The sequence below is a fragment of the Myotis daubentonii genome, chromosome 3 (assembly GCF_963259705.1).
Source record: "Myotis daubentonii chromosome 3, mMyoDau2.1, whole genome shotgun sequence".
Taxonomy (NCBI): Eukaryota; Metazoa; Chordata; class Mammalia; order Chiroptera; family Vespertilionidae; genus Myotis; species Myotis daubentonii.
The window spans coordinates 147,157,329-147,184,567 of record NC_081842.1 but is presented as its reverse complement, the minus strand read 5'-3'; the positions used below and the strand labels follow the sequence as shown (position 1 = coordinate 147,184,567).

Here is a 27,239-nt window from a genome sequence, read left to right as displayed (position 1 = left end):
CACTCTAACCAACTGAGCTACCTGGCCAAGGCAAAATGACAATATCTTTTGAATAACGCAGTCATAATATTTATTAGCTACAATGTAAAAAATGTGTTCCATTCTCAGACTTTGGATACAGGGAATTCTAATACTTATTCAAAAGAAAGTTGAACCAAAGAAAATTGAACCAAAACTGACATTTTCAGGTAAATGTAAAATTGAGAATCATTCATCCCAATGAGACCCTAATTATCAATTTCTGATAGTAAGTGTTAAACATTGTATGCTCTACAAGACAGGAAGTATTTTCTGTTCACGTCATATCTAATACCTGACAGAGTAGTTGGCACAATAGCAAAGTTGTCATTAAATGCTTATTGAGTTAAGCGCTAAATAAATGTATACAATGTAACCTAAAGTTTGTAAAATACATAAAAATCTTTAAATTCAGCAATATAATAGTAATGTCATATTTATGTGAACAGTGTAACAAGAGACTAGGAATCAGGAACAATGATTCCTGACAGGGAACTGAGATCCCAAGATGCAAGTTCTGCCGCAAAGGACACAGCTATGTGTATGAAAGCAGGTTCAGAAGCAGTCCAACTAGGCAATGGCGTTTATTTTTATTTGCTCCCTGCTATTAAAACAGGATTATAGTTAAGAATTAACTTAACTCACGGCCTTAACTATCTAAGGTTCAGAGTTAGAAAGGGCTTTATAAATGATTTAAAACAACAATACCTTCCCCAAAAGATTCCTCTGCATAATATGCTTAAAAGGTAGTCACCTAGTTTTTGCTTTGAATGTGTCCCTAATGATTGAGAAATCATGAGGTTGCATATTCCATTGTTATAACTATTCTAATTGTAAAATGGCTCTCTTATATTACTGAGCAGAAATCTGCCTCTCTATAAACCCTAGTCTTAGGCCATATTTCTCCCTAAAGGAGCACACAAAAGCACTCTACACCTTTACATTTCCAATATTTAAGGATAGCTGCCATGTCCCCAGGTTTCCTCTTTCCTAGGCTAGGCATACTCAGGTCTTCACCCATTTACCTTGTGACCAAGTTTCCATAATTTTGTCTAATTTACATGAAATCTCATAGGATCCCAAATAATTTAGGGTTTTCTCTAAAACAGGTCTTAATTTCTGGGGATTGCTGAGGAACCATACTGTTTTTATAAAGCTAATTACAAATATTCAGTTAAATATTTAGGCTCATATCTCCAGAGTATCCCTCTGAACACAGCTAGTTTTAAAGGAAATAAAGCAAGCCTACAAATAACAGGGCTGCATGGAAATTATTTCTAACTTAAATTCAAAGATTTATTTACATGAATAAAATTTCTATAATATGCAGAACACTAAAAAATAATGCCGTGGACTCTGTGATTAAATCCTGTAACATTATCTAATGCAGTGCTAAGATCCTAAAGGAAGGTAGGTTGCCAGGAAGAACAGAACTGGAACAGTCTCTGGTAGAGGAGTGGAGAAGAAAAAATGCCAAAGTAAAAATCTCCTGGGTTCAAGTGCTACCTTCTCCTGCTGGTTGTAGTATCACTTACGGCATGTTATCCTCTTTGAAGCCACAATAGGAGCTTTCAGACACTTTCTCTGCCTTTCTAAGGAGCATGAAATTATCAAAGTACTATAAAGTACATTTATAAAAAATTAATAAGAATAGCAATCACAGGCATAAGAATCAGTGTTAACTATAATGTCCATTACAGCAATTAACTATAAAACAATCCAAAAGATAAATAATAGTTATGTTCACAGAATAGAATACTATCCAAAGTAGAGTACAAATTAAAGATGGCTACTTACACCGATATGGACATTAAAAAAAGACACATGGAAGTAAAAAAAGAACAGCATGATTCCATCTGTGTATCATTCTGAAGAGGGGAAGGCTCAACTAGATACACATACTAAAACATTTGATGCTTTATTCTGGTGGAATAGGGCAATGTTATCAAGGAGGTGTACATAGGTACCTAATTTACTGATAATGTTCTATTTTATTATTTTTCTTTTAACTGCATACACACATACCTCTCTATAATTCATTATAAAAATAAGTAGTTGTAAAATATTTCTCAAAAGGAGTATTTTAATCTTTTACTGAGTTTTCACTGCTAGAGTTAAATACTCATATACCTGGACTTATAGATTCTGAATCCAAAGATCTAGACTCACTGCTTCCTCCAGTGCTCTCAGAGTCGCTGAACATCCCAAATGTCCACGACCTTATAAAAGAAGGACCTTTAAGAAAAGAATATTTAAAGTTAAACTTGGCTGCAGATAGTTCATAAGGCAAAATACTGACACATAAAATGAGATAAATCGAGTTTCTTTAATCATAATCAATAATAAATTTTAAAACAAGCACAGTGTTTAAAAATGTGAATAAGGCTTCATAAAGTTACAATTCAAGGCCTGATATTTAAATTCTAGGGTTGCAACCCATTTAATAATCACATTTAAACAATTTGATATTTCATAAACTTAGTGCTATCTTTAATGTGAATACCTACCTGTGATATCGGCACTGTTGGAGCATCTGTCCTCGTCAATCTTACTAGAACTGTCAGGAAGGCGCACAACGTCCTCTAAAGAGTCAGCAGGTCCATATCCAGAAGAGTGGGAACTATTTGTTAATTGCTTAATTACATTCCTAAGAAAAACCCAAATAAAATTCATCACTGAGGATGACTAATAATAAGCCTAGTTTATTTTGTTTTCAGAAAAATGTTAATTTAATGAATGAAGAATAATTTAACTAAATATTAAGAACAAATCATATTATATGGTTCAACTTCCTAAAGAAGGTATGAGTAAAACTTAATCATTTATACTTATTATAGCTGAAATATAGCAAAGAGTAGCAAAAGTAAAGTCAATTCATGTCATGGTTCAACTTTTCTAGTATAACCTCTGTGGAAAATGAAGGTTAAATCTGCATACTACTCATTAAAAATAGGTATAACCATGACTTGTCATTCTCAAAAGATTCCTAAATCTTAAAGATCTGAGCTCTGGGTCAAATAGAAAGCTTTTTTACTCTTAAATGAGTTACATCTTAAGTAATATTTAAAAATTCAGAAAAAAGTAAAGTCAATTCTGTCAATATTACTTTAATAAGATACCACTTTATACCAGAATAGGAACTTAGCAATAAATATTTTATCTCTTGAAAAAAATTTAGCTGTACATTCACACTTACCCATCAACTTTTTCTTCTTCAGTCGAATTCGTGGCCCTGACAAATTCACTATACTCTTGGCCTGGGTCATAAAGTTTGGCACTATCACAGAGAGACTGTAAACTGTTTGCGAGGGAGGCAGCCTGTAGTTGTTGCATTTGGAAGAGGTTAACCGTTACCTATGATCACAGATAAAGACAAAAGTCAAAATAACATGATATACAGAATGCTATGTAAAGATACATTTACTTCAAGTGACAACACCAAGGAAAAGGAATAAAGTGAAGTAAACAACATTGAATATCATCATAAGCATACTATGTTGCCTGACGTTGTGCAGGGTCTAGATTCAGAAAATATAAGTTTTAATCCAATATCTAGGAGCAATCATTTCCAGTAAAATTGGCTTAAACCAAAAAGTTCAAAAACACAACTCCGTATCCCTTCTGGTTCATAGTTTTGGGAGGTAAATGTATTTTTGAGGATCCCCAGCTCTGTACTCGAATGATCTGTTCACAATTGTCTCAACTCTTACATGAAAATGGGGGGGAAATTCTAATCAGAGCACTATTATTTTGATATTCATTTTTCAATCCTATAAAAATAGAAATGCTTTATATGTATAATGTATCCTAGAGTACTACATTTTTATAATTAGGTATTATTTTGAATGTACGCTACTCAAAATACATTATTCCACTGAGTTTCTGCAAATGTGTAAATATGTTATCAGTGCTACCACTTAATGTAACAATAACAACAATATAACAACTGACAGAGCTTCTAATATGCCAGATCCATTCTGAGAACTTCACTACTTTAATGCATGAATTAACTAATTTAATGTTCACAAAACCCTAGGCTTTGGGTATATTATAGCAAACAGATGAAACCCCACTCCTCATTGAGTTTAAGTTTTCCTCAGACTGGTGTCAAACAGAGAGAGCGGATTAAGTAAATAAGATAATTTCTGGTAGTGAAAACAACTAATAATATTATGTAAGACTGTCAAGTTATGGAATATGACCAGATACATGTTTATGGAAGGTTACTTCTGACATGGTAGGTTAGTACTGGCCTTTCTGAGGATATAGCATTTGAACTGAGAACGGACATAAGAATGAATGAAAAGCTTCAGGGAGAACATCAATCCAGACAAAAGACCCAAGGGCAAGAATTAGTGGGAAAGAGCTTGTTGCACTCAAGAAACAGATGAAAGGTCAATATGACTGAAGCATATTGAAAAAGTGGGGGCAAAAAGGAAGGCAGTCATCTAAAACACATTAAAAGAATCTGGACAGCTGCTGGAGGGTTGGGGAGTGGTGGAGGGATTGAGCAAAAAAGAAAAAAAGAGAAAAAACTCAGTGTGCTGACTGCTGGGAGTTGGGTGGAAGGAGGTAAAGGAGGGTATACGGGGGACAGTGATGGAAGGAGACTGGACTTGGGGTGGTGAACACACAATAGATGTTGTGCTGTGGAATTGTGCACCTGAAACCTGGATAATTTTACTAACCAATGTCACCCCAATAAATTCAATAAAAAGGAAACAGCCCAGTGCCCATCAGTAGATGAATGGATAAAAAAAAGGTGTAGTACATTTACACGATGGAATACTATGCAGCTGTGAAAAAGGGTCTCCTACCCTTTGAGACAGCCTGTGGGGACCTGGAGTGTATTATGCTAAGTAAAATAAGCCAGTCAAAGAAAGACAAGTATCATATGATCTCACTTATACATAGAATCTAATGAAGAAAATAAACTCCAGAGGCATCGAAGCATGGCACAGACTAAGGATCTCAAAGGGGTAAGGGGGACAGGTAGAGATTAACCAAAGAACTTATATGCACATACCCATAACCCATGGATACAGACAATAGGGTGGTAAAGGCTTGGAGTGGAGTAGAACTGGTGGAAGGGGACATGGGGGAGGGGGGGGGGGCGGGGAATGGGGAACATTTATAATACTTTCAACAATAAAGACACTTTTTTTAAAAAAGGGGAAAAAGAAAAATATAAATGCAACTGATATGACGTATTTTTAAATGCCACTCTGTCTCCTGAGTGGGGACTGTGAATGAATGCCAAATTTCATTGGCTTAATGTTATTTCAAAGACTGTCATGCTTCCTCTTCATGCTCTGGATATACCAAATGATATGTTGAACTTATGATTAGCCTCAAAGATAACTAAAACTCATCACAAATAGTATCTGAAAAGTGCACCTAACAGAACAGCTTATTTGTGCCCTAAATTTTTCAAAGAACAAAGGAAATTCAAACTACAAATGGTAAAGCTTAAGTTCAGCAACTAGCTATGATCAGGAAAATCTCCATTTAATGGTAAGCTGGACTTACTTTCTTGATCCTAAAAGTAACTATACATTTTTAATACTTTCAATAAATTCTATGAATCTAGTTAAAAACACCAATAATTTGAAAAGCCAAATGAATAGACTGGTATAACCAATTCACCTGCTGAATGTCTCTGAGAATCTACATATATAAAACCCTAATATGCAAATAGACCAAACAGTGGAACAACTGAACAACCGGTCGCTATGATGTGCACTGACCACTAAGGGGTGCGTGCAGAACATAGCAGGCAGCAGAGTGCAGAACATGGCAGGTAACGGATGCGGTGGGATGATGGATCAGATGAGTGGGGGCACCAGACCAAGGCGGGCGCCAGTCGCTGTCATCGAGGTGAGCCTCTGGTGGTTACTGAAAATTCTTTGCTCCCACACGCCACAGTCCCACCCAGCGCTCACACCTGCTGCCGGCACTGGAGCCTCCACTCGCACGTGGCACCAGTCCCGATCGCTTGGCGCTGTCAGCGGGTGCAAATGGTGGCTGCCGGCCCCGATCACCTCTGAGACTTCTCCACCTCCCCCTGCTCCTGAGGGGTGATCGGGGCAGCAGCCACCACTCGCACCTGCTGACAGTGCCAGCCCCGCTCGCACCCGCTGCTGGCACCAGCCCCAATCGCTCCACGCCGTCAGCTGATGCGAGTGGAGCTGGTGCCGTCAGCGCGTGGGAGTGGTGGTGGCAGGAGCGCGGCTGCCAGCAGAGAGGGGACCAGGGGCTACAGCAGGAGGGGCCGGGCAAGGGTGTGGAGGATGGGCCAAGACCCGTCCCTGTGCCTACCGCAGGCCACAGTTCCTTTCAAGGTGCATGAATTCGTGCACTGGGCCCTAGTTAATAATAAAAGACTTAAGCAATAATATATATAGGTAGCCCAATCTTAAATATATCTTCCCTAAATTATTCAGCCTTCTCCCATACTTAACAGAAATGCTAAAGTGAAGTCTCCAGGTGGGAGTTCCTCCAGGACTTGATAGGCATCTTAACTGAAGTGGCCCACAGGTACCTAAAAAACCATCATGCCCCTTTAGACCTTTTTGTCCCTCACTGTGTTTTATGAATCAGGGACTTAGTCCCTTTCTTCTAGGTTCCCAATAGTTAGCAGTGTCCATATTTGGGGAAATGAGCAAATAAAGAGTAATAGGAAGTGTTATTAGTTCAGGTCATATTGTAATTTTGTATGTTTTCTGGTATTGCTCACTCAAGCACACAGGACTTCCAATTCTATGCCCAGCTTTTGTCATCTACATCTAATTTTTATTACTGTGTGGGCACAAGAATTACTGTAAATTTTTCTGACAGCTGATGAACTACAATTTTCCATAATTTCAAATCAATGGGACCTAATCAAATCAATGGGAAAAATTTCTCCCACTTAAATGAGCAATAATATAAAAATTAATTTTTGTTCAATATATTTCATATCTACAATTTTTTTAAATGATAGTTTTCTTGAACGTTCTAAAAAAAAACCTCAAAACACTCTTGTTCTAATTTTTCCCATTCTTCAAAGCCCAATGATTTGATTAGGTCTTTAGTGACTATCTTGCACACTTCGCCTTCCTCTCACTTAGAAACTAATTATGATCTACATCCCACATACTTCAATGCTTTAAAATTCAAGACAATTTTGAATATTCAAGCATAATCCTTAATGACCATAATATATCTATTTTTCTGGGATATGAATCTGATTGTGTATGTTCCTTAATATAGTGAGTGAACCTGATTGTCTATCATCTTTCTATCTCAAATGATTTTGTTTTTTCTGCAATACATATGCAATGATATATCCTAGAATGGAAACATATATTTTTAAAAACAATTTGGGAGGTGGTGTTGAAAAACAAGTCACCAAAAATATCAATTTTTTTGATGGAAGAGAAGAAAACGTACGTCGGAGAAAGATAATATCTATAATCAAGAAATGTTGTTGGATTTAGTATTTGCTTATATTTAAATGTGAATAATGCCTAAACAATAAAATGAAATAAATAAACGTGAATAATGCCATTCAGAACCAGTAACACTGATTGATTAAACTGGTTCAAAAAACAATAAACAATAAGAAATTTTATTCACAAATACACATACAGAACCTCTATGTAAACTGTCCTTATACATTACATATTGTAGTGATTTTCATGAGTTTGGGAATTTGTTCAAGTTTAGGAAACTTGAACTTTAAAGTTTACTTCATACACTGATATATATTGCTTTCCAATTTTTCAGTATATGTTAATTCTAAACTCCTTGAGAGCAGGTATCTGTTTTACCTTTCTTTTATATGACTAGTAGGTATTTATAAATACAGACATATTACATACAAAATTAGTCAACCTCTTTCTTGTTCACATAACATCAAATTAAAGAAAATCATAATTGCATTACCAAGTAGCATCACTTTTTAAGAGGAATGTAGACAAACAAGATTGCAGCTCATGGGAGAATTTAAAACCATGTGATATGGAAAAAAGTAATCAGATTTTGGGATATTTAATATGAAAAAAAAACCAGAGAAGGAAGATAATTATCTTTAAATATTTAAAATGTTGTCTGTGGAAAAGGGTTACATTAGTATAGTATGACTTCAAAGGTCCACAGGAAACAGATTTTTTTTTGGCTCAATATAAACATCATACTAATTTTGGAGTTACTCAAACCCAGACTAAATAATAATTCAGCAAGACAGCACAGGATTTAAGAGCATAGGCTCTGCAGTGGTTCTCAACCTTCTGGCCCTTTAAATACAGTTCTTCATGTTGTGACCCAACCATAAAATTATTTTCGTTGCTACTTCATAACTGTAATGTTGCTACTGTTATGAATCGTAATGTAAATATCTGATATGCAGGATGGTCTTAGGCGACCCATGTGAAAGGGTCGTTCCACCGCCAAAGGAGTCTCAACCCACAGGTTGAGAACTGCTGTTGCAACTTGTGTGCTGGGTGACCTTGATCAAGTTATTTATAACCTCTCTAAACAAGTGCTTTAAAAAAGTTAATATGCATATGAATAACGTGGGAAATCTTTTTCAAAAGACAGATTCTGGTTACAAAAGGAATATACACACTACAGAGTGGGATAAAAGTACGTTTACAGTTATTCATTTGGAAAATAATACAATAATTAATGAATAATAATACAAGAATAAACTATGTGTTTTGTGTACTCACAACTATAAACCTACTTTTGCCCCACCCTGTATATCCTTTGTGCAAACATTAAAAAAAAACTATACAAAGAAATACAGTAAAAAAACAACAACAAATAAATAAAAATGCAGATAACAGATAAATTAAAAGGTGGATAAGAATATTAGATAGCCCTAACCGGTTTGGCTCAGTGGACAGAGCATCGGCCTGCGGACTCCAGGGTCCCAGGTTAGATTCTGGTCAAGGGCATGTACCTTGGTTGCGGGCACATCCCCAGTAGGGGGAGTGCGGGAGGCAGCTGACTGATGTTTCTCTCTCATCGATGTTTCTGACTCTCTATCCCACTCCCTTCCTCTCTGTAAAAAATCAATAAAATATATTAAAAAAAAGAATATTATATAAATTAAAATCCTATCTAATAAAAGAGAAACATGGTAATTAGCCATACCTCCGCTACCCTTCCCATTGGCTAATCAGGGTGATATGCAAATTAACTGCCAGCCAAGATGGTGGCCGGCAGCCAGGCAGCTTGAAGCGAACAGGAGGCTTGCTTGCTTCAGTGACGGAGGAAGCCAACGTTCCCCGCCTGCCGCTGCCGGCCTCTGAGCTTACAGTCTGAAACATTGTTACAAATATAGAAGCTAAACAAAACCCCAGAAACCTGCTTTCAGCCAGCCAGGATCTCAGAGCTGGAGTTGAAACAGTGTTTCAATTATAGAACCCAAACAAACCAGATACGTGCTTTCAGCAACCGAGGCCTCAGAGCTGGAGCCAAGCCTCAGAGCTAAAGCTGGCCCAGAATAAAACCAAAAAAAGAAAAAAAGGAGCAGTTGAGAGCTTCAGTCACCCCCCAGCCTGAAAACAGCCCTCAGCCCCTCACCCAGACTGGCCAGGTACCCCAGTGGGGACCCCCACCATGAAGGGGGTGTGACCAGCTGCAAACAGCCATCAGCCCCTCACCCAGGCTGGCCAGGCACCCAAGCGGGACCCCCACCCTGATCCAGGACACCCTTCAGGGCAAACCAGCCGGCCCCAACCCGTGCACCAGGCCTCTATCCAATATAGTAAAAGGGTAATATGCCTCCCAGCACTGGGATCAGCGGAGCCACGAGGCCTCCTGGCACCAGGATCAGCGTGACAGGGGACAGCGCCCAAACCCCCTGATCGCCCTGTGGCTCTGTGTGTGACAGGGGGCAGGGCCACAACCTCCCTATCCGCCCTGCTCTGTTCGTGACAGGGAAAGGCGCCCCAACTCTCCCCCCCACGGGCCCTGCTCTGTGTTTGACGGGGTAGAGCCATAACCTCCCCATCGGCCCTGCCCTGAGTGTGACAGTGGTGGCACCCCAACCCCCTGATCCGCCCTGCTCTGTGCGTGACAGGGGGCGGTGCACCAACTCCCCTATCGGCCCTGCTCTGTGAGTGACAGAGGGGAGCTCCTCAACCACCTGATCGGCCCTGCTCTGTGAGTGACAGGGTACGGAGCCCCAACCCCCACGATGGGCCCTGCTTTGTGAGTGACGGGGGCAGCGCCCCAACCCCCTGATTGGCCCTGCTCTGTGTGTGACAGGGGGTGGTGCCGCAACAACCTCCCCATCGACCCTGCTTTGAGTGTGACAGGGGGCGGCGCCCCAACCCTCCAATCGGCCCTACCCTGAGCATGACAGGGGGCGGTGCCCCAACTCCCCAATCGGCCCTGCTCTGAGCCCGACCAGGGGTTGCACCTAGGTATTGGGCCTGCCCTCTGCCACCCGGGAGCAGTCCTAAGCCAGCAGGTCGTTATCTCCCGAGGGTTCCCAGACTGTGAGAGGGCACAGGCAGGACTGAGGGACCCCCCCCCCCCCCAGTGCACAAATTTTTGTGCACTGGGCCTCTAGTATAATTATAATAGAGAATAAAATAGATTAAATCTATACAGGATTAGGCAAAAGTAGGTCTACATAGTACATATAAATCATACAATAATTAATAAATGAATAAAATAAACTTACATATTCACAACTGTAAACCTACTTTAGCTGATCCCTATATTAAGAAAATTAAATAGATAAAAATGTAAGTTAAGTAAATTAAAATAAGCAGCTAAAGGCAAATAAAGGGAAACATAAGATATACACAGAAGGAGCTCCAGTGGCACAATCGGTTAGTGCGCGGTACTTATAAGATATACACAGAAAACCAGTAATGAAATAGACCTAAATGTTAAAATATATTTACAATTAAATATAAATTATCTAAACACTCTCTTAAAAAGAGATTTGTCAAAACAGGTTTTTAAAAAGTCAAGACAGCCCCAGCCAGTGTCGTTCAGTTGCTTGGGTGTTGTCCCATGTACCAAAAGATTACCAGTTTGATTCCAGGTCATAGCAGAAGCCCGGGTTTCGGAATCAATCTCTGGTAGGTGACATGAGGAGGCAATCGATGGATGTTTCCCTCTCACATCGATATCACTCCCTCTCTCTTCCTCTCTCTCTAAAAATCAATAAACTATTCTTTAAAAATAAAATAGCCCTAACTGGTTTGGCTCAGTGGATAGAGCATCAGCCTGCGGACTGAAAGGTCCCAGGCTCGATTCCGGTCAAGGGCATGTACCTTGGTTGTGGGCACATCCCCAGTAGGAGATGTGCAGGAGGCAGCTGATCGATGTTTCTCTTTCATTGATGTTTCTAACTCTCTATCCCTCTCCCTTCCTCTCCGTAAAAAAATCAATAAAATATATAAAAAAATAAATAAAATAAAAAAAAAGTCAAGGCAACTATATGATATATGATATATAAGGAATTCACTTTAAATATAATGATCAAGTTAAAAATAAAAAGATGGAAAAAGATAAACCATGCTAAAAATAAGGCACGAGAAAACTGAAATAGCCATATCAATATTAAAATAAAGTACACTAAAATGGAAGGAAAATTACCAGGATAAAAAAATATTTCATAAGGTTAAAAGAATCAATTCACCAAGAATACTAGTATATAAGTTATTAATGTGTAAGTATCTAACAGAGTTTCAAAATATATAAAGCAAAAATGGGTAGAACTAAAAATATGCAATATTTCAAAAAACTTTAAAACTCCTTTCTCAGTAATTCATAGAAGTAAATCAAGGGCATAGAAGAAATAAATAACACAATAAACCGACAGGAATTTATTGACATTTATTGAACTCTCTAGCCAAAACAGCAAAATAAACATTGTTTTCATCAAGTGCACACTTGGAACATTCACCAAGACAGAATCATAAAACAAACCATGACAAATTTAAAAGAACTGAACTCATACTCAGTATTCCTCCCACCATAACAGAATTAAACTAGAAATCAGTATCTGAAAGATAGCTAGAAAAGGAAATTAAACAATAAACTTCTACAGGTCAAAGATAAAGTCTCAAGGGAAATTAAAAAACATTCTTAACTGCACAAAAATAAAAACACATAATTCAAAATTTGTGAGATGTAGAAAAGCAGTGCTTAGAGGGAAATTTAAATCATTAAATACGTGTGTTTAAAAAGCAGGGAGGTCTAGATGAACAAGCTAAGCTTCTACCTTTAAATAATTTTTTAAAAAAGCATCAGTGTGGTAATTGTAAGGGCAAGTAGGATAGTGGGTGGAGGTAGAGAAGAATATAGGGGGGATAAAAGATGATGCAAAAAATAAAGTAAACTTTAGAAAAAAAATTTAAAAAAATCAAAATAAACCCAAATCAAGTAGAAATACATTTAAAAAACAAAAAAAGAAAAACTAATGAAATCAAAAGCTGTTTCTTTGAAAAGAACATTTATAAACCTCTAGCCAGAATAACCAAAGAGAGAGAAAGAAGGCGCAAATTACCAGGATTGAAAAGAGAATATCACCACAAACATTAAAAGGGTAAGAGAATACTATGAACAACTCCATGCACACAAATTTGACAACTTAGATGAATGAGACCAGTTCCATGAAAGCTACAAACTACCAAAAATTCAACCAAAAATAAATAATTAAATCAATTAGGCATATACCAAAGAAACTGAATACACAGAAAAAATTGTCTGAAAATGAAAACTCAAAGCCCAAATGCTTTCACCAGGGAATGCCAAACATTTTTTTTTTTTTTGCCACCAAACATTTAAAGAAACACCAGTTCTACACAATCTCTTCCAGAAAATAGAAGTCAAAGGCTCTTAAATGCTCAAAACAATTCTGAAAAAGAATAAAGTTGGATAACACACTACCTGATCTTAAGACTTGCTATGAAACAACAGTAATCAACACAGGAGATTTTTGGCAAAAGGTCAGACACACTCATCCATGAAACAAAATAGAGACTCCAGAAGACCTACAAAAATGTGGTCAGCTGATTTCTGACAATGATGCAAAGTCAATTCAATGGAGATGACACAATGTTTTCAACAAATGGTATTAGAACAAGTTGACACCTGTATTAATCATGTTCTTTATTTTATGACGTTATTTTGACATTTCAAAAAGCTTGCTGGCAGGGGAGTGACTGCTCCTCCAAGGGCTAGCCAATTCTTAGCCTGGGAGCACATCTTTCATATGCAATTCCAACTACCTCATCATCTCTCACTCACCAGAGCAATATTTTCCCATGCCATATATCATCCCAGGGCCTGATATCAAACAACTGGAGACCATCCCTATACCTTAAAGCCCACTAGAATTATTCAAAATAGCCAATCCTATATTGCTTAACCTGCCTTATATTGCCTTTTCCTTGGAACCTTCAATTAAGGGTCTGGATTCAGCTTTCCCCTCACTCCCACCCTGCTTGACCATACCTGGTATTTCTCCTGTGGCCCTGTGTAGCAAAGCATGTCCCCATCTTTCAACAACACTGACCACTACAAGTCAGCATTCAGTCACCTCCATAAATTAAAATCTGCTGGATATAATTTTAATAAAACATCCATATGCAAAAAAGCAAACCTCAACTTACACTTCACACCTTAGATAAAAAATTAACTAAATTAACTTTTAGTAGAAAATACAGAAATCTTTGTGACCTTGGATGAGGTGATACCAAAGCATGACACATGAAAGAAGAAACTGATAAATTAGATTCCACCAATATTTTGCTCTATAAAAGATACTGCCAAAAGAATAAAGAGGAGACTTTAAGATACTATATGCAAGCTCAACATTAAGAAAACAACTTAATTTTTAAAACACAGTTAAAATACAGATTGCATATAAGCCCTTGAAAAGATGCTCAATATCATTAGTCATAATGGAAACACAAGTTAAAAAACAGCTACCTCTACACACTTATTAGAACAGCTAAAATATAAAAACAACTAATAAATGTAGTTACGGGTACAGAATAGCTAAAACTCTCATACATTACTAGTTAGAATGAAAAATATTATGGCTTCCCTGGAAACCATTTTGGCAATTTCTTATAAAGTGAAACAGACATTTATCATACCACTCAGTAATCTCACTCTTAGGTATTTACCCTAGAAATATGAAAACTTACATTAACACAAAAACCTATAAACAAATATTCATAGTAGCTCTATTCATAATCACTCCAAACTGGAAACAACACAAATGTCCAATTGGTGAATGGATACACATTCATATAATGGAATACTACTTTGAAATAAGAAGATATGAACTATTAATACATGCATAACGTTGATGAATCTCAAAGGTATTATGTTGAGTACAAGAAGGTAGTCTCCAAAGGTAACATACTAATGATTCCATTTATACAAAACTCTGGAAAAGACCAAACTAGAAAGATGGAGGACACATCAGTATTTGCCTAGGGTTAGGGGTGAGTGGAGAATTTGACTACAAAGAGGCAGTGTGAGGAAATTTTCTAAAGTGGTGGAATTGTTCTGAATCCTAATTGTCACAGTGGGTGGTTATACAAATTTATGCATATGAGAAAATTTGTAAAATGTACAACCCCCCCAAAAAAGGTGGGTTTTTTAACATTTTTTTTTTTTTTACAAAAACAAGTTTAAAGAGGCAAACGAAAACACTTAAGGGCAGGATTATTTTGTTTTCAAATAAATCACTGGGCTCAATTTTAATATTTATTTTACTCCATTTTTGAAAAACACACCTCACAGTGTGATAGAAGTTTCAGGGGTCAAATCCATTTTGTCAACCAAGCTAAAATAAACAGTGGCATAAAGGCAATTTCAAAGTCTCAGACATCAGTTTTAATTAAACAAATCATCTACTCATGAGGTGAGGGTATGGGGAACCAGATAAAAAAATGTAACTCAAACCGCTATTAAAAACTTAGCCAATTTTAAAACTAAATGTTCCATTAACTGTAGACATTAAATCCCATAAGAATCATTGGATTTAATTTTATCATGACACATCAAGCATCTCTCTCTCCCTTCTGCAGATAATTTTTCCCCCTCCTGCCGTCAAAGTACTGAAGAAATTACTTACAGCTTTAAGGGTAAGATCACACTGGAAAACAAGTTTCCGGAGTTGTGCCAAAATTTCTCTCTTAGTATTTTCTACATCATTTCGTCTTTCTTCAACATTTGTCATACAAACTTTATAGAGTTCATTTGCTTCTTCTACCTTCAGGAGTAACACAGAAAAAAAATAACACTAATCCTCAGAATCTATATTTTATTTAAAACCAATACTACTGCAGGAAAGCTCAGTTTAAATAACAGATAATAAACAGTATGGCGAAGGCTTGGGAGGGGCGGGTGCAGAGAAGAGAGGGTCAATGGGAAAAAAATAACAAAGGGAACATCTGTAATACATTCAACAACAAAGATAAATTTAAATAGTAATAATAATAATTAAAAGCCTTTATGTATAAAATTCTGATATTTTATGTTTTAAATAGCATATTTTTAAAGATAATTTGTTTTGGTCAGTGATTCAAGGGAACTTAATATCAATGAATAGTCAAGTACAATTTACAATTAGTATATTGTTTGCCTATAAAATAAATGTCCAATTCTACTTAACAGCCTTTTCTACTTACATTTACCATTGTCTATTTAATCTTCTTACAGAATTTATCAAATTATATTTCATAAAGACAAAGCTTCAGCCTAGCCTTGTTATCAGGTATTGAGATTAATACACATATACATTCATAAAGAATCATGTCAAAAATATTAAACTACTGCTTTCTCTAAGATACTTCTTTCACAAACAAACCCCAAAATTCAAAAGATAAGCAAAAGTCTTTTAGCAGAGTGGTTTTCAAAGTGTGGATCCCACCAGTAGCAGCATCACCTGGACACTTTATTACAAATGCAAGTTGTCTGAGGCAAACTCGAGTCTAGACCCACTGAATCAGAAACTCTGGGAGTGAGGCCTAGCAGTCTTTTTAAGAAGTCTTTCAGGTGATCCTGATGCATGCTGAAGTTTGAGAACCAAAGCTTTAACAGATTATTGCTAATTCAACTTGCAAATAACAACAACAAAAATTATTACTTTTTGAAGAGCCTCCTCTTCTAGTCTTCGCTTTTTTTCTAGCTGCTTATTAAGATTTTTCACTAATCCACCGCTTGCACACTGATGCTCCTCTTCTGCACGAAACATGGAAGATTTTGCTTTTTCATACTCATCTTGACGTTGTGTGCATAACAATTTTGCCTTTTTAAGAGCAGTTTCTGTTTCAAGCTATACAGAAAAAAAAAGAGCATTAAATAGAGAATAAGAAAGAAACCCGAAGTTATAGGTTTCTTTAGCATATTCAGCAAGACAGTTAATACAGAACTCAGAAAAACTATACAGTAAGATATGCACCTTCTCAGGGTGTTGCTTATATACTGCAGATGATTTTTTAAATATGTTTTTAATTAATTTAAAAATAAATATTTAAAAGGAAGAGATAGAAACATCAATGATGAGAATCATCGATTGGCTGCCTTCTGCGCAACCCCTATTGGAGATCAAGCCCACAATTTGGGCATGTGCCCTGACCAGGAATTGAACAGTGACCTCCTGGTTCATGGGTGGACACTCAACCACTGAGCCACACCAGGTGGGCTACTATAGATGATTTAAATATTCACAAATAGGTAGATAAAACGCCATTAAAATACTAACCAATTTATTTTGTTCCTGTTTCCAAAGTTCTTTCATTTCTTTCCTTTGTTTTTCCATTTCATTTTTTCTCCCAAGTAGAGGCTGTCAAGGTATTTTTAAAAAAGAAAGAAAAAAAGCTGTTTTCTAAAGGTATGCTGTTATTTTTAAATATGTGTATTGTAGATATAAATTTTTACCTGCACAAATTTGTTGGCTTGGAGAGCTGCAATTGTTTGCTGTAAAAGGTGACTGCTCTCTATATCATTAAGAAGAGCATTGGTAAACAGAGACTGCAGTGGCATAAACTCCTAGAATTTAAAAATGGAAAGTAATTTTTCCAATAGAAATTGCACTAGTGCTCCAGACCCTCCCCCACCCCACTATTCTTCAAAAAGAGAAATTTTAAGTGTAGACTTTATTTTAAAGAAAAATATCTAGTTGTAAATATGACTATGGGAAAAATATTGAAGAAAATTAATGATAATTAATTATAAAACTAGCAAAATTAGTAGCTAAGATAACATTCGTATAAAATTGTGAATTTCCTAGGTGTTTTTTTTTTTCATAATGAGTATCCAAGTCAATTTAAAAGGATTTTATTCTGTTAACAAAAAGTTTACCATTTAAGTTCTTTCCTATATGAACTATGACATTTTCTGATTTTGCAAGGCACTATCAGGAGGAGCTCATCTGAATAATCTCTTCTATATCAAGAGACTATGAGCTACCATAATCTCTTGGTATAGAACCCTAGTAGTTCACTGAAAACTTACCTGTAGTCCAAAGTTAGTTCTAGTTGCCTCTGCCAACTTAACAATATTTCTAGAGGACTCCAATTCTGAAAAGGTCAAAGAAAGCATCAGAAGATTTAAAAAAATTATTTATCCCCCTCCCACACTCCAAAATTTTTGTGATTCCCCAATTAAAAAGTGATCAGAAATAATAGTTCACATCATGATATGATGCTGTGATTCTTCATCCGAAGTGTTTGTCAAAATTAACTGGGAAACCTTCAAACTCACTTGCTTAGACCTTAACTCTCTGGGGAATGGGACCTACGCCTGTATATATATTGTCCTTTCATAAGACTAATCAGGTGATTCTGAAGGGCATTCTCACAGGTTTTGGGTAAATGCTAGCATACTATTCCAGTTACTATTACGTGATCTTAGGCAAATCTGCACTCTTAACTTTAAGCAAATTGCCTATCTTGTTTGTCTCAGCTGTAAAATGAGGATAACAATTCTTATCCTGCCTATTTCACAGGGTTTTGGTAAGGACTAAATAAAATAATGGATGTAAAAGCATTTTGTCAACCATAAACACTGGGAAAACATTAGCTATTAAGATGCTCCTTATATGTTTCCACTGCCTTCTGTTCATACATCTATTGTTGGTTTTATCTCCTTTTGCCATATCATATTGATAATTGCATTTCTTTTACCCACAAAAGTATAAATTTCTTAAAGGCAAACACAGTATACTATTTGTCTTTTGTGTCCTGAGATGTAGTGGTTGCCCTACAGTAATGTTTGCTAAGTACATTTATTGTAGGAAGAGTCTTTCTTATTTCAAGAAGAGAAAATTGACAATGATTTTATTTACTACAATGAAACAGCTACTAATTTGGAATCATATTACTCATAGTCTGTAGCAAATGAATTGCAAACAATTTAGTTCTTACACTTCAAATTTAATCAGATGCCCCAAAGGACCACTTACCCAAGTTAAGCTTTTTTTCAACCCATGACACTATGTTCTTGGTATATTTTGACCATGTTTTCGCATATGACAAAGCCAGTTCTACACAGTCAGTGTTCTTTAACAGCATGCTGTCTAGTTCTGCAGGAGAAAAATGTACTGAAAATAAAAATATTAAGATAAGCACATATTAAATATGAGCCTGTAATTCTAAACAAAGAAACATTCAAATTCTAACGTGCTCTTCAATGAAAACAGGTTTAAAAAATACAAGTAACATGCCCTGGCTGATTTGGCTCAGTGGATAGAGCAACGGCCTGCGGACTGAAGGGTCCCAGGTTGGAACCTGGTCAAGGCACATGCCAGGGTTGCGGGCTCGATCCCCAGTACGGGGTGTGCAGGAGGCAGCCAATTGATGATTCTCTCTCTCATCATTGATGTTTCTCTCTTTCTCTCCCTCTCCCTTCCTCTCTGAAATCAATAAAAATAAAAAAGTTTTAAAAAAATACAAGTAACCAATTTAGAATTAAAGTCACAGTTTAAACTTAAAATTTATTCTTGATCTTAATGTGTATTTCTATTATACATCAAGTTACCAGCCCAATAATTCTTTATTTTTTAAATACATTTTTATTGATTTTAGAGAGGAAGGGAGGAGTGAAAGAGAGATAGAAGTATCAATGATGAGAATCGTAGATTGGCTGCCTCCTGCACAACCCCTACTGGGGGGTCGAGCCGGCAACCCAGGGATGTGCCCTTGACTGGAATCAAACCCAGGACCCTTCAGTCTGCAGGCCGACGCTCTACCCACTGAGCCAAACCAGCTAGGGCCAGCCCAGTAATTCTTGATCAGTATCTATCATCATAGTATCTGCTCCAGCAGGTTTTTTTCCTTAAGTTTAATATGTAAAACTTTACATGTCAGATTATGTTAAGATACATATTAGGTTACTAAGCAGGAAGAGATCAAAAACATTTATTAAAATTCAAAACATTTATTGAATTTAACTGAAAACAGTTCAACAAAGGTTTAAAGTACCTTAAGCATTACCTTTTTCATTGGATGAGTCCACTGATTCCACAGAAACATTTTCAAAAGACTTATAACATGGAAGAAAACAAATTTAAGATTAGAGCAGAAGGTAACAGATTTTTGCTTCAGAATTTTTTCACTCTAATTTGTTACTCTGACATAATTCCTGCTAAAGTATTTCAAGTATTTAGAACTCAAAGGTCCTGAGAACTCTGTTCAAATGTCAAAACATTTTATAAGAATTGTATAGCTTTTTACAACAGTAGTTGTCAAGGTCTAAGAATAAATAACCTTATTGTTTACTAACAGCATTAGTTAATGTTAATGAATCCATTTAAAACATTAAATTCTGCAGATCTCAAAAATATTAGTCAGGAAATTATATAAGCAATTTAAGTAGACTGTTATCTAAACAGAAGACAAAGACCTATCTCTTCCAGCCCTTTTACCATTTTATTATATGACTAGAGGCCCAGTGCACAAAATTTGTGCACGGGAGGGTCCCTCAGCCTGGCCTGCACCCTCTCACAATCTGGGACCGCTGGCTCTTAACCTCTGGCTCTTAACTGCTGGCCTGCCTGCCTGATTGCCCCTAATCCCTCTGCCTGCCTGCCTGATTGCCCCTAATCCCTCTGCCTGCCTGCCTGATCGCCCCTAACCACTCACCGACTTGCCTGATTGCCCCTAACTGCTCACCTGCCTGTCTGATTACCCCTAACCGCCTCTTGCCTCAGCCCCCGCTGCCATGGCTTCATCCAGAAGGAGGTCCTGAATGACTGGAAGGTCGTTCGGCTGTCCGGTCTAATTAGCATATTACGCTTTTATTATTATAGACAAGCATTTTCTCTAAATGTCTATTGGAAAGCACAGTGCAGAACTTTCTAAAATAATGGAAATGTTCCATATCTGCAGTAATAAGGTAGCTACTAGCTACATGTAGCTATTTGAGCATTTGAAAGTGGCTAATGTAAATGAGAAGTGAATTTTTAATTTTATTTAAAATTAAATAAAACATGTGGCAAGAGGCTACCTTATTGGACAGTGCTGGAAAACATTATCTACCAAAATTGTGAGATCACAAACAAACTGATCTATTTAGTTAGGCAATATAAAATATGCAAGGATTCAATGCAAAAGAGACCAAAGAGACCTGGGACTGAAATCCATCTCTATCACTTATTAGCTATATGTCACGGGGCTACATATTTAAGTTCACTTAATTTTAGTTTGCCCATCTGTAAAATGGGGATAAGAGCACTACTTTCATAAAGCTATTTTAAAGACTGAGATGAAACAGGCTTCAGACAGTACATAATACATAATAAGCACTATTAAATAAATGGCAGCTATTATTTTTAAATACATTTTCCAAACTCTTCATCAAAGTAATTTTTTTAATTTTTAGTATTATATCATCATAGATTTTATTTCAATCTCTAGACATTAAAAACTGCAAAAAGGAAAACAATGAGCAAAAGGAAAAAAGAAAGCATAAAGTATTTTCCTATTAAGAATTAGTATAATTTGTATACATAACAGAGTCCACAAAACAGGAAATAGGATTCACACCAAAAAGTTACAATGTTCAGAGCCTTGTGACACAGATATAATTTTTATTACGTCATCTGAACTAGCAGAATGTTTGAAAAGATAACAATGAAAAAAAGATCATGAACGATAGCAAAATATTCAAAGATCTTAAAATTCTTCACCATTCTAATATGCTTTATACACTATCCTCCTTAATCAATGTATGACTTCAGAAATAGTATTTTTTTCTCAATATTGTAGCACATAACAAATGCCTCACATAGTCATTTATATTTTGTGTATCATTTTAAGAAAGACCTAGAACTTTTATATTATTTTGATTATACTACAAGTTCTTGACACATTTCCAAATATTTGTTGAAATCCTTTTTGTATATGATCATTCTTAACAGCAAATGATCAACATATGTTCCTAATGCAGTTTGTTTAAATTTCTTGCATTTGGTGAAAACATGTATTTAAATAAAAATACTGCAACTATAAACCTTTAAAGAAATATTCTACATAGATTCCTCTATGTTCTATTATTTCACAGCAATTTTTCTTCCAATTCGAAATCAGAACCCAATCCTCTGACATACTTATAGGGATGCTCTTAGGGAGACTTAAGACCTACTATGTCTGTTAATAAGTATTTCATGGTAACAAACAAATTGTAGGATTTGTGAAAATATGAACACTTCTTTACTTCTTGCGTTATATTTTTAGGTTTCCAACAGTCTTTAAGATCTAAGACAATGCCAAGAGAGAAAAATGGTTGAGAATTACTAAAATTTTGGACCATATGATATAGAAGATTCACTACATAAGACACTAAAATGATCAGCTATGTTCTTTTAAATGGTAGTTCTACTTAAAAAGTACAATCACATTTTTGTTCCAGAAACTACCATAAATCATCATATTTAATAGAAATTGATATTTTTCTTGCTAAGATAAAAACTATAAAAGAGTATGCTGAGATAAAGATTAGAAAATTATTGAAATATTAAGTTGTGTCTTTGCTTTCACACAAATTTGCCCTACCTTACTTTCCCGAGAAACAGGCAGTCGAAATAATGAATCATTGCCTACATCTCCCATAAGGAAGTTTGTCAGACTATTGAGGGAGGTTAAAAAAAAAAAGAAATAAAAAAACAAGTCATTACATTGCTATGTCACAGGATTTACATTCAACATGTCATCCAGAATAATTCTTTTTCAATAATATCCTTAGAAATAAATTCCTAAGACTCTATTCACATAAACCACACAGTCACTTGCAAATGAATGCTGCCCCTAAATAGCTCTAAGACACCTTCAAATATAGTAATAAAACAACCCAGTATAAAGCTTTTCCAATGTGATCCTATTTTATATTGGTTAACACTTTACTTAACATGTATTTACTGAATTATGTGACATAACTCTCACTGGGATACCTAGGCCCAAAATTCTTTAAATGAGAGTCCTCTACTTACATATTCCCAAAGGTAAGGGCCAAGGTTTCAATGGAAGAAAACACTTCTCTGAAGAGGTCGTTTTTGTTTTCTTCATTAACATCTGTGAAGTTCACAGCTATAGGTAAAAGTTGGTTAAAATCAATGACAAAGAAAATATTTTAAACCAGATTTATATAAAGTCATTTAAGCCCTTACAAATCTACCATTACTTATAGAATCGTCAGAAAATTCAGAAAATGAACAGCTTAATACACAAAAAGGACACGATGTTTAAGTTCTTCATTTTAAAAAATCATACCAAGAAATCAGCTTCCACAAAAGTAACTGGCATTCCAAACTGACTACTCCATGTATTATATAATTTGACACATCTAAGAAGTGACTCAATATGAAATCAATCAGTCTTGGAGTCCCAGAGTCCATGTCATACCAGAACTCTCTCATTAAGAGTGCTCTGTGCTTGCCGAACCGGTTTGGCTCAGTGGATGGAACTTCGGCCTGCAGACTGAGGGTCCCGGGTTTGATTCCGGTCAAGGGCATGTGCCTTGGTTGTGGGCACATCCCCAGTGGGGGGGGGTGCGGGAGGCAGCTGATCCATCTCTCTCATCGATGTTTCTTGCTCTTTGTCCCTCTCCCTTCTTCTCTGTGGAAAATCAATAAAATATTTTTTTTTAAAAAAAAGTGCTCTGTGCTATTTTCTCTTGCTTATTGCTTTATGGCATTTTTTTAAAAAAGCTAAACACACTGTGGCTTACTTAAGTCAACATGAAATACATTTTTCACTATGAATTACCAATAACTGAAGTCTTATATACATTTGACATAGCATAAAACCTATATACAAAGCATAGCACATGAAAAATACCCAAAGTTTTAAAAAATTTAAATTCCTACCTATTTATAGCCTTATTTTGTACAGGCCTTTGGGCGCTGAGGTACATGTTAGTTGATAGATAGCTGTCTAATGTTTATCAGAGGGATATTGTAACATTTTTTTTTAAAATGTATTTTATTGATTTTTTACAGAGAGGAAGGGAGAGAGATAGAGAGTTAGAAACATCGATGAGAGAAACATCGATCAGCCGCCTCCTGCACATCTCCTACTGGGGATATGCCCGCAACCCAGGTACATGCCCTTGACCGGAATCGAACCCGGGACCTTTCAGTCCGCAGGCCGACGCTCTATCCACTGAGCCAAACCGGTTTCGGCTACATTTTGAATTTTGCTAAAGCAAATGTGAAACAACTGAAAAAGGTTTCTTATTATAATTTCTATGTGCACTTTTTTAAAAAAATATATTTTATTGATTTTTTTACAGAGAGGAGGGGAGAGGGATAGAGAGTTACATCGAAACATTGATGAGAGAGAAACATCGATCAGCTGCCTCCTGCACACTCCCTAGTGAGGATGTGCCCGCAACCAAGGTACATGCCCTTGACTGGAATTGAACCTGGGACCCTTGAGTCCGCAGGCCGACGCTCTATCCACTGAGCTAAACCGGCTACGGCTCTATGTGCACTTTTGATAAAAATCCAGATACAATTTATCAGAACAAAATCTGAAAGTGGAATTAGCAATTTTTAAAAAGTAACCACTCTAGTCAGGTTGAGTTTAAGAAGCTACTGGCTCCCTGTATCCTACCTTCCCTAGGATACTTGCCACCAATGGGAAGGTAGAGAAACCAAGTGGAGAGGAAGCCACTCCTTTGCCTTAAGACAGAGTTGTTCTTAAGTTTCGCTGCACATTAGAATTACCTACGGAGATTTAAACCAAAGTCTGGCTCCCACCACCAAAGGTTCAGATTTCATAGGTCAGGGTGAAGCATAGATAGTTATTAAAGTTCCCCAGACAGGTGATTCTAACATATAATTAGGGTTGAAAATACTTGCTGGAAAGCAAGGATCTCTAAGCAGGAATGAAATAAACCCTAAGCCTGCAAACCTCACGAAATTACAACCAAGATTTTACATGTATAAGCCTTTGTCAAAAAGTCCCTATCTTTCATCAGAGTCTTCTAAGTATCCCCAATACAAACAAAAAGAAAAATCTAAGAACCACCATAATTAATTTTAAAAATATTTTTTGACTTCTGCTCTGGCTAAGATGGAAAAATAGGCTTATACTTCTGCTTGAAAGAACTATAAGAAACTCGTAACAAAATATATGAGACAACAGTTTTTAAGACACTTGCTATCAGGCAACAAAGTTCTAAACGACAAGAAACAAATGTGGTGAGCTCTACAATTGCCCAGCTTACTGCCTAATATCACACAAAGTAGATTTCTGAGCAAAGGAAACTTACCAGGGATAAAGAAGGTCATTTTATAATGATGAAGTCAATTTATCAAAAGGACATAATCCTATACATTCATGCACCTAATATAAACTTTAAAATGCCTGAAGCAAAAACTAATCAACACTAATAAAAGAGAAAAATGGTAATTGGCGTACGAGCTACCCTTTTCATTGGCTAATCAGGGCTATATGCAAATTAACTGCCAACTAAGATTGGCAGTTAACTGCCAACAAGATGGCGGTTAATTTGCATATGTAGGCACAATGCAGGGAGGCGAAAGGGAAAGCAGGAAGAAGCCTCCTGCCACTGACAGTGATCGGAAACCCAGGGGGGAGCTAAGAGCTGGGGGAGCTAAACTCTGGGGCCGCCTTTGCCCTGCCCCCCAGCCATGATCGGAGAATCAGGCACCTTTGCCGCCCTGGCCAGTGGTAGCAGGAAGTAGGGGTGGAGCCAGCAATGGGAGCTGGACACGGTCGAAGCTGGCAGTCCCGGGAGCTAGGGGTCCCTTGCCTGGGCCTAAAGCGGAGCCCACAATCGCGGGGCCGCTGCAGCTGCAGGTCCCCGCTGCCCGAGCCGGACGCCTCAGCCAGAGGCGTTAGGCCTGGGCAGGGGTGGAGCCTGCAACCCCGGGGAGCTGGGGGTCCCCTGCCCAGGCCTGACACCTCTGCCGGAGGCCTCAGGCCTGGTCAAGGGGCCGATCCGGTGATTGGTGATCGGAGGGTGATGAGGGTCAATTCCTCTGGCCGAGGCATCAGTGCTGGGTGGGGGGCGGAGCCGGGGATTGGGGGGATATGATGGTCCCCTTGCCCAGGCCTGAAGCCTGGGTCAGAGGCGTCAGGCTTGGGCGGGGGGTGGAGCAAGCGATCAGAGGGAGATGGGGGTCCCCTGCCCAGGCATGATTCCTGGGCCAGAGGCCTCAGGCCTGGGCGGGGGCCAGAGCCAGTGATCGGGGGAAGATGGGGGTCCCCTGTCCAAGCCTGACACCTCTGGCGGAGGCGTCAGGCCTGGGCAAGGGGCCGATCAGGAGATCGGAGGGTGATGGGGGTCTACACCTCTCGCCGAGGCATCAGGCCTGGGCAAGGGGCAGAGCCAGCAATCGAAGGGGTCTGGGGGTCCCCTGCCCAAGCCTGACACCTGGGCCAGAGGCCTCAGGCCTGGGCTGGGGGCAGAACCAGTGATAGGGGGAAATGAGGGTCCCCTGCCCAGGCCTGACACCTCTGTCAGAGGCGTCAGGCCTGGGCAAGGGGCCGATCCTGCGATTGGAGGGTGATGGGGGTCAACGCCTGAGGGCTCCCAGTATGTGAGAGGGGGCAGGCTGGGCTGAGGGACACTCCACCCCCAGCACCCAGTGCACGAATTTCATGCACCGGGCCCCTAGTAGAACTATAATGAGAAATAGACAAATTCACAGTAATGCCAGAGATTTCAATAACCCTCTCAATAACTGACAGAAAACATAGATGGAAAATCAGTACGAATATGGAAGACTTCAACAATACTATCAGCCACCTTGACAAGATGGTATAATTATAGAACACTCCAACCAATAACAATAAAATACATTCTTTTCAAGTTCATGGTGAATATTTACCATATTATTGGCCATAAAACACATCTCAATGGGTTTTAAAGGATTCAAATTAGGCAAAATATGTTCTGTGACTAGATAGGATTAAATTAAAGATAACGAAGATTTCTGGGGAAATCCCCAAATATTAGAAAACTAAATAACACACTTCTAAATAACTCATGAATCAAATAAAAGAAGAGATTGGAAAGTATTTTACACAGAATGAAAATAAAACACAACTTATCAAATTGGTGAAAAGGAAGCTCAGGGAGGCACAGAGGGGTGGGATTACAAAGGAACAGGCATTATCTGGACTGTGATGGTTTCAAAATAATATGCATGTCAAACTGATCTAACTCTATCCTTTAAATATGTGCACTTTACTGTATGCCAATTATACCTCAGTAAAGTTGTTTCTAAAATCTCATTGGAAAATAGACTTTCAATGGTAATTTATAATGTAATAGGAGCAAAAATGTAAAGTCTACTCATATTTCCAAACTTTAACCTGTTAGACTTTAAAGAAAAGAAATACTTTATAATACTACCCAAAATTCTATAATTTTTTTTTTCCTATAAGTATACTTTTTCAAAGCACTACTCTGATTGGGGGATTAAAAAAACAATTTTTAGTAGTGAAAGGCAATTATTTGAAACACTAGGGGCCCGGTGCACGAAATTCGTGCACTGGGTGTGGGGGTGGGGGGGTGTCCCTCAGCCCAGCCTGCCCCCTCTCACATACTGGGAGCCCTCAGGCGTTGACCCCCATCACCCTCCAATCACAGGATCGGCCCCTTGCCCAGGCCTGACGCCTCCGCCAGAGGTGTCAGGCTTGGACAGGGGACCCCCATCTTCCCCCGATCACTGGCTCTGGCCCCCGCCCAGGCCTGAGGCCTCTGGCCCAGGAATCATG

General features: G+C 37.8%; 1 protein-coding gene across 13 annotated transcripts in view; it reads right to left on the bottom strand.

Moving 5' to 3' along the window:
- ARHGAP29 (Rho GTPase activating protein 29) overlaps nucleotides 1–27,239 on the bottom strand; it is an 85,765-nt gene that overhangs the window by 16,000 nt on the left and 42,526 nt on the right. For 9 of the 13 annotated variants that reach the window (XM_059688772.1, XM_059688779.1, XM_059688775.1 and 6 more), the window contains 12 exons: nucleotides 22,478–22,574; nucleotides 22,044–22,116; nucleotides 19,485–19,533; nucleotides 18,455–18,592; nucleotides 17,506–17,570; nucleotides 16,930–17,040; nucleotides 16,754–16,834; nucleotides 16,136–16,324; nucleotides 15,122–15,259; nucleotides 3,215–3,372; nucleotides 2,526–2,665; nucleotides 2,149–2,253 (listed from right to left, as the gene is read on the bottom strand). In XM_059688772.1, the coding sequence (XP_059544755.1) occupies nucleotides 2,149–2,253; nucleotides 2,526–2,665; nucleotides 3,215–3,372; nucleotides 15,122–15,259; nucleotides 16,136–16,324; nucleotides 16,754–16,834; nucleotides 16,930–17,040; nucleotides 17,506–17,570; nucleotides 18,455–18,592; nucleotides 19,485–19,533; nucleotides 22,044–22,116; nucleotides 22,478–22,574 (1,344 nt within the window). Of the gene's footprint in view, nucleotides 1–2,148; nucleotides 2,254–2,525; nucleotides 2,666–3,214; nucleotides 3,373–15,121; nucleotides 15,260–16,135; nucleotides 16,325–16,753; nucleotides 16,835–16,929; nucleotides 17,041–17,505; nucleotides 17,571–18,454; nucleotides 18,593–19,484; nucleotides 19,534–22,043; nucleotides 22,117–22,477; nucleotides 22,575–27,239 lie in introns of those variants that run through there. The other 4 variants (XM_059688777.1, XM_059688783.1, XM_059688782.1 and 1 more) reach the window with 4 other exon arrangements.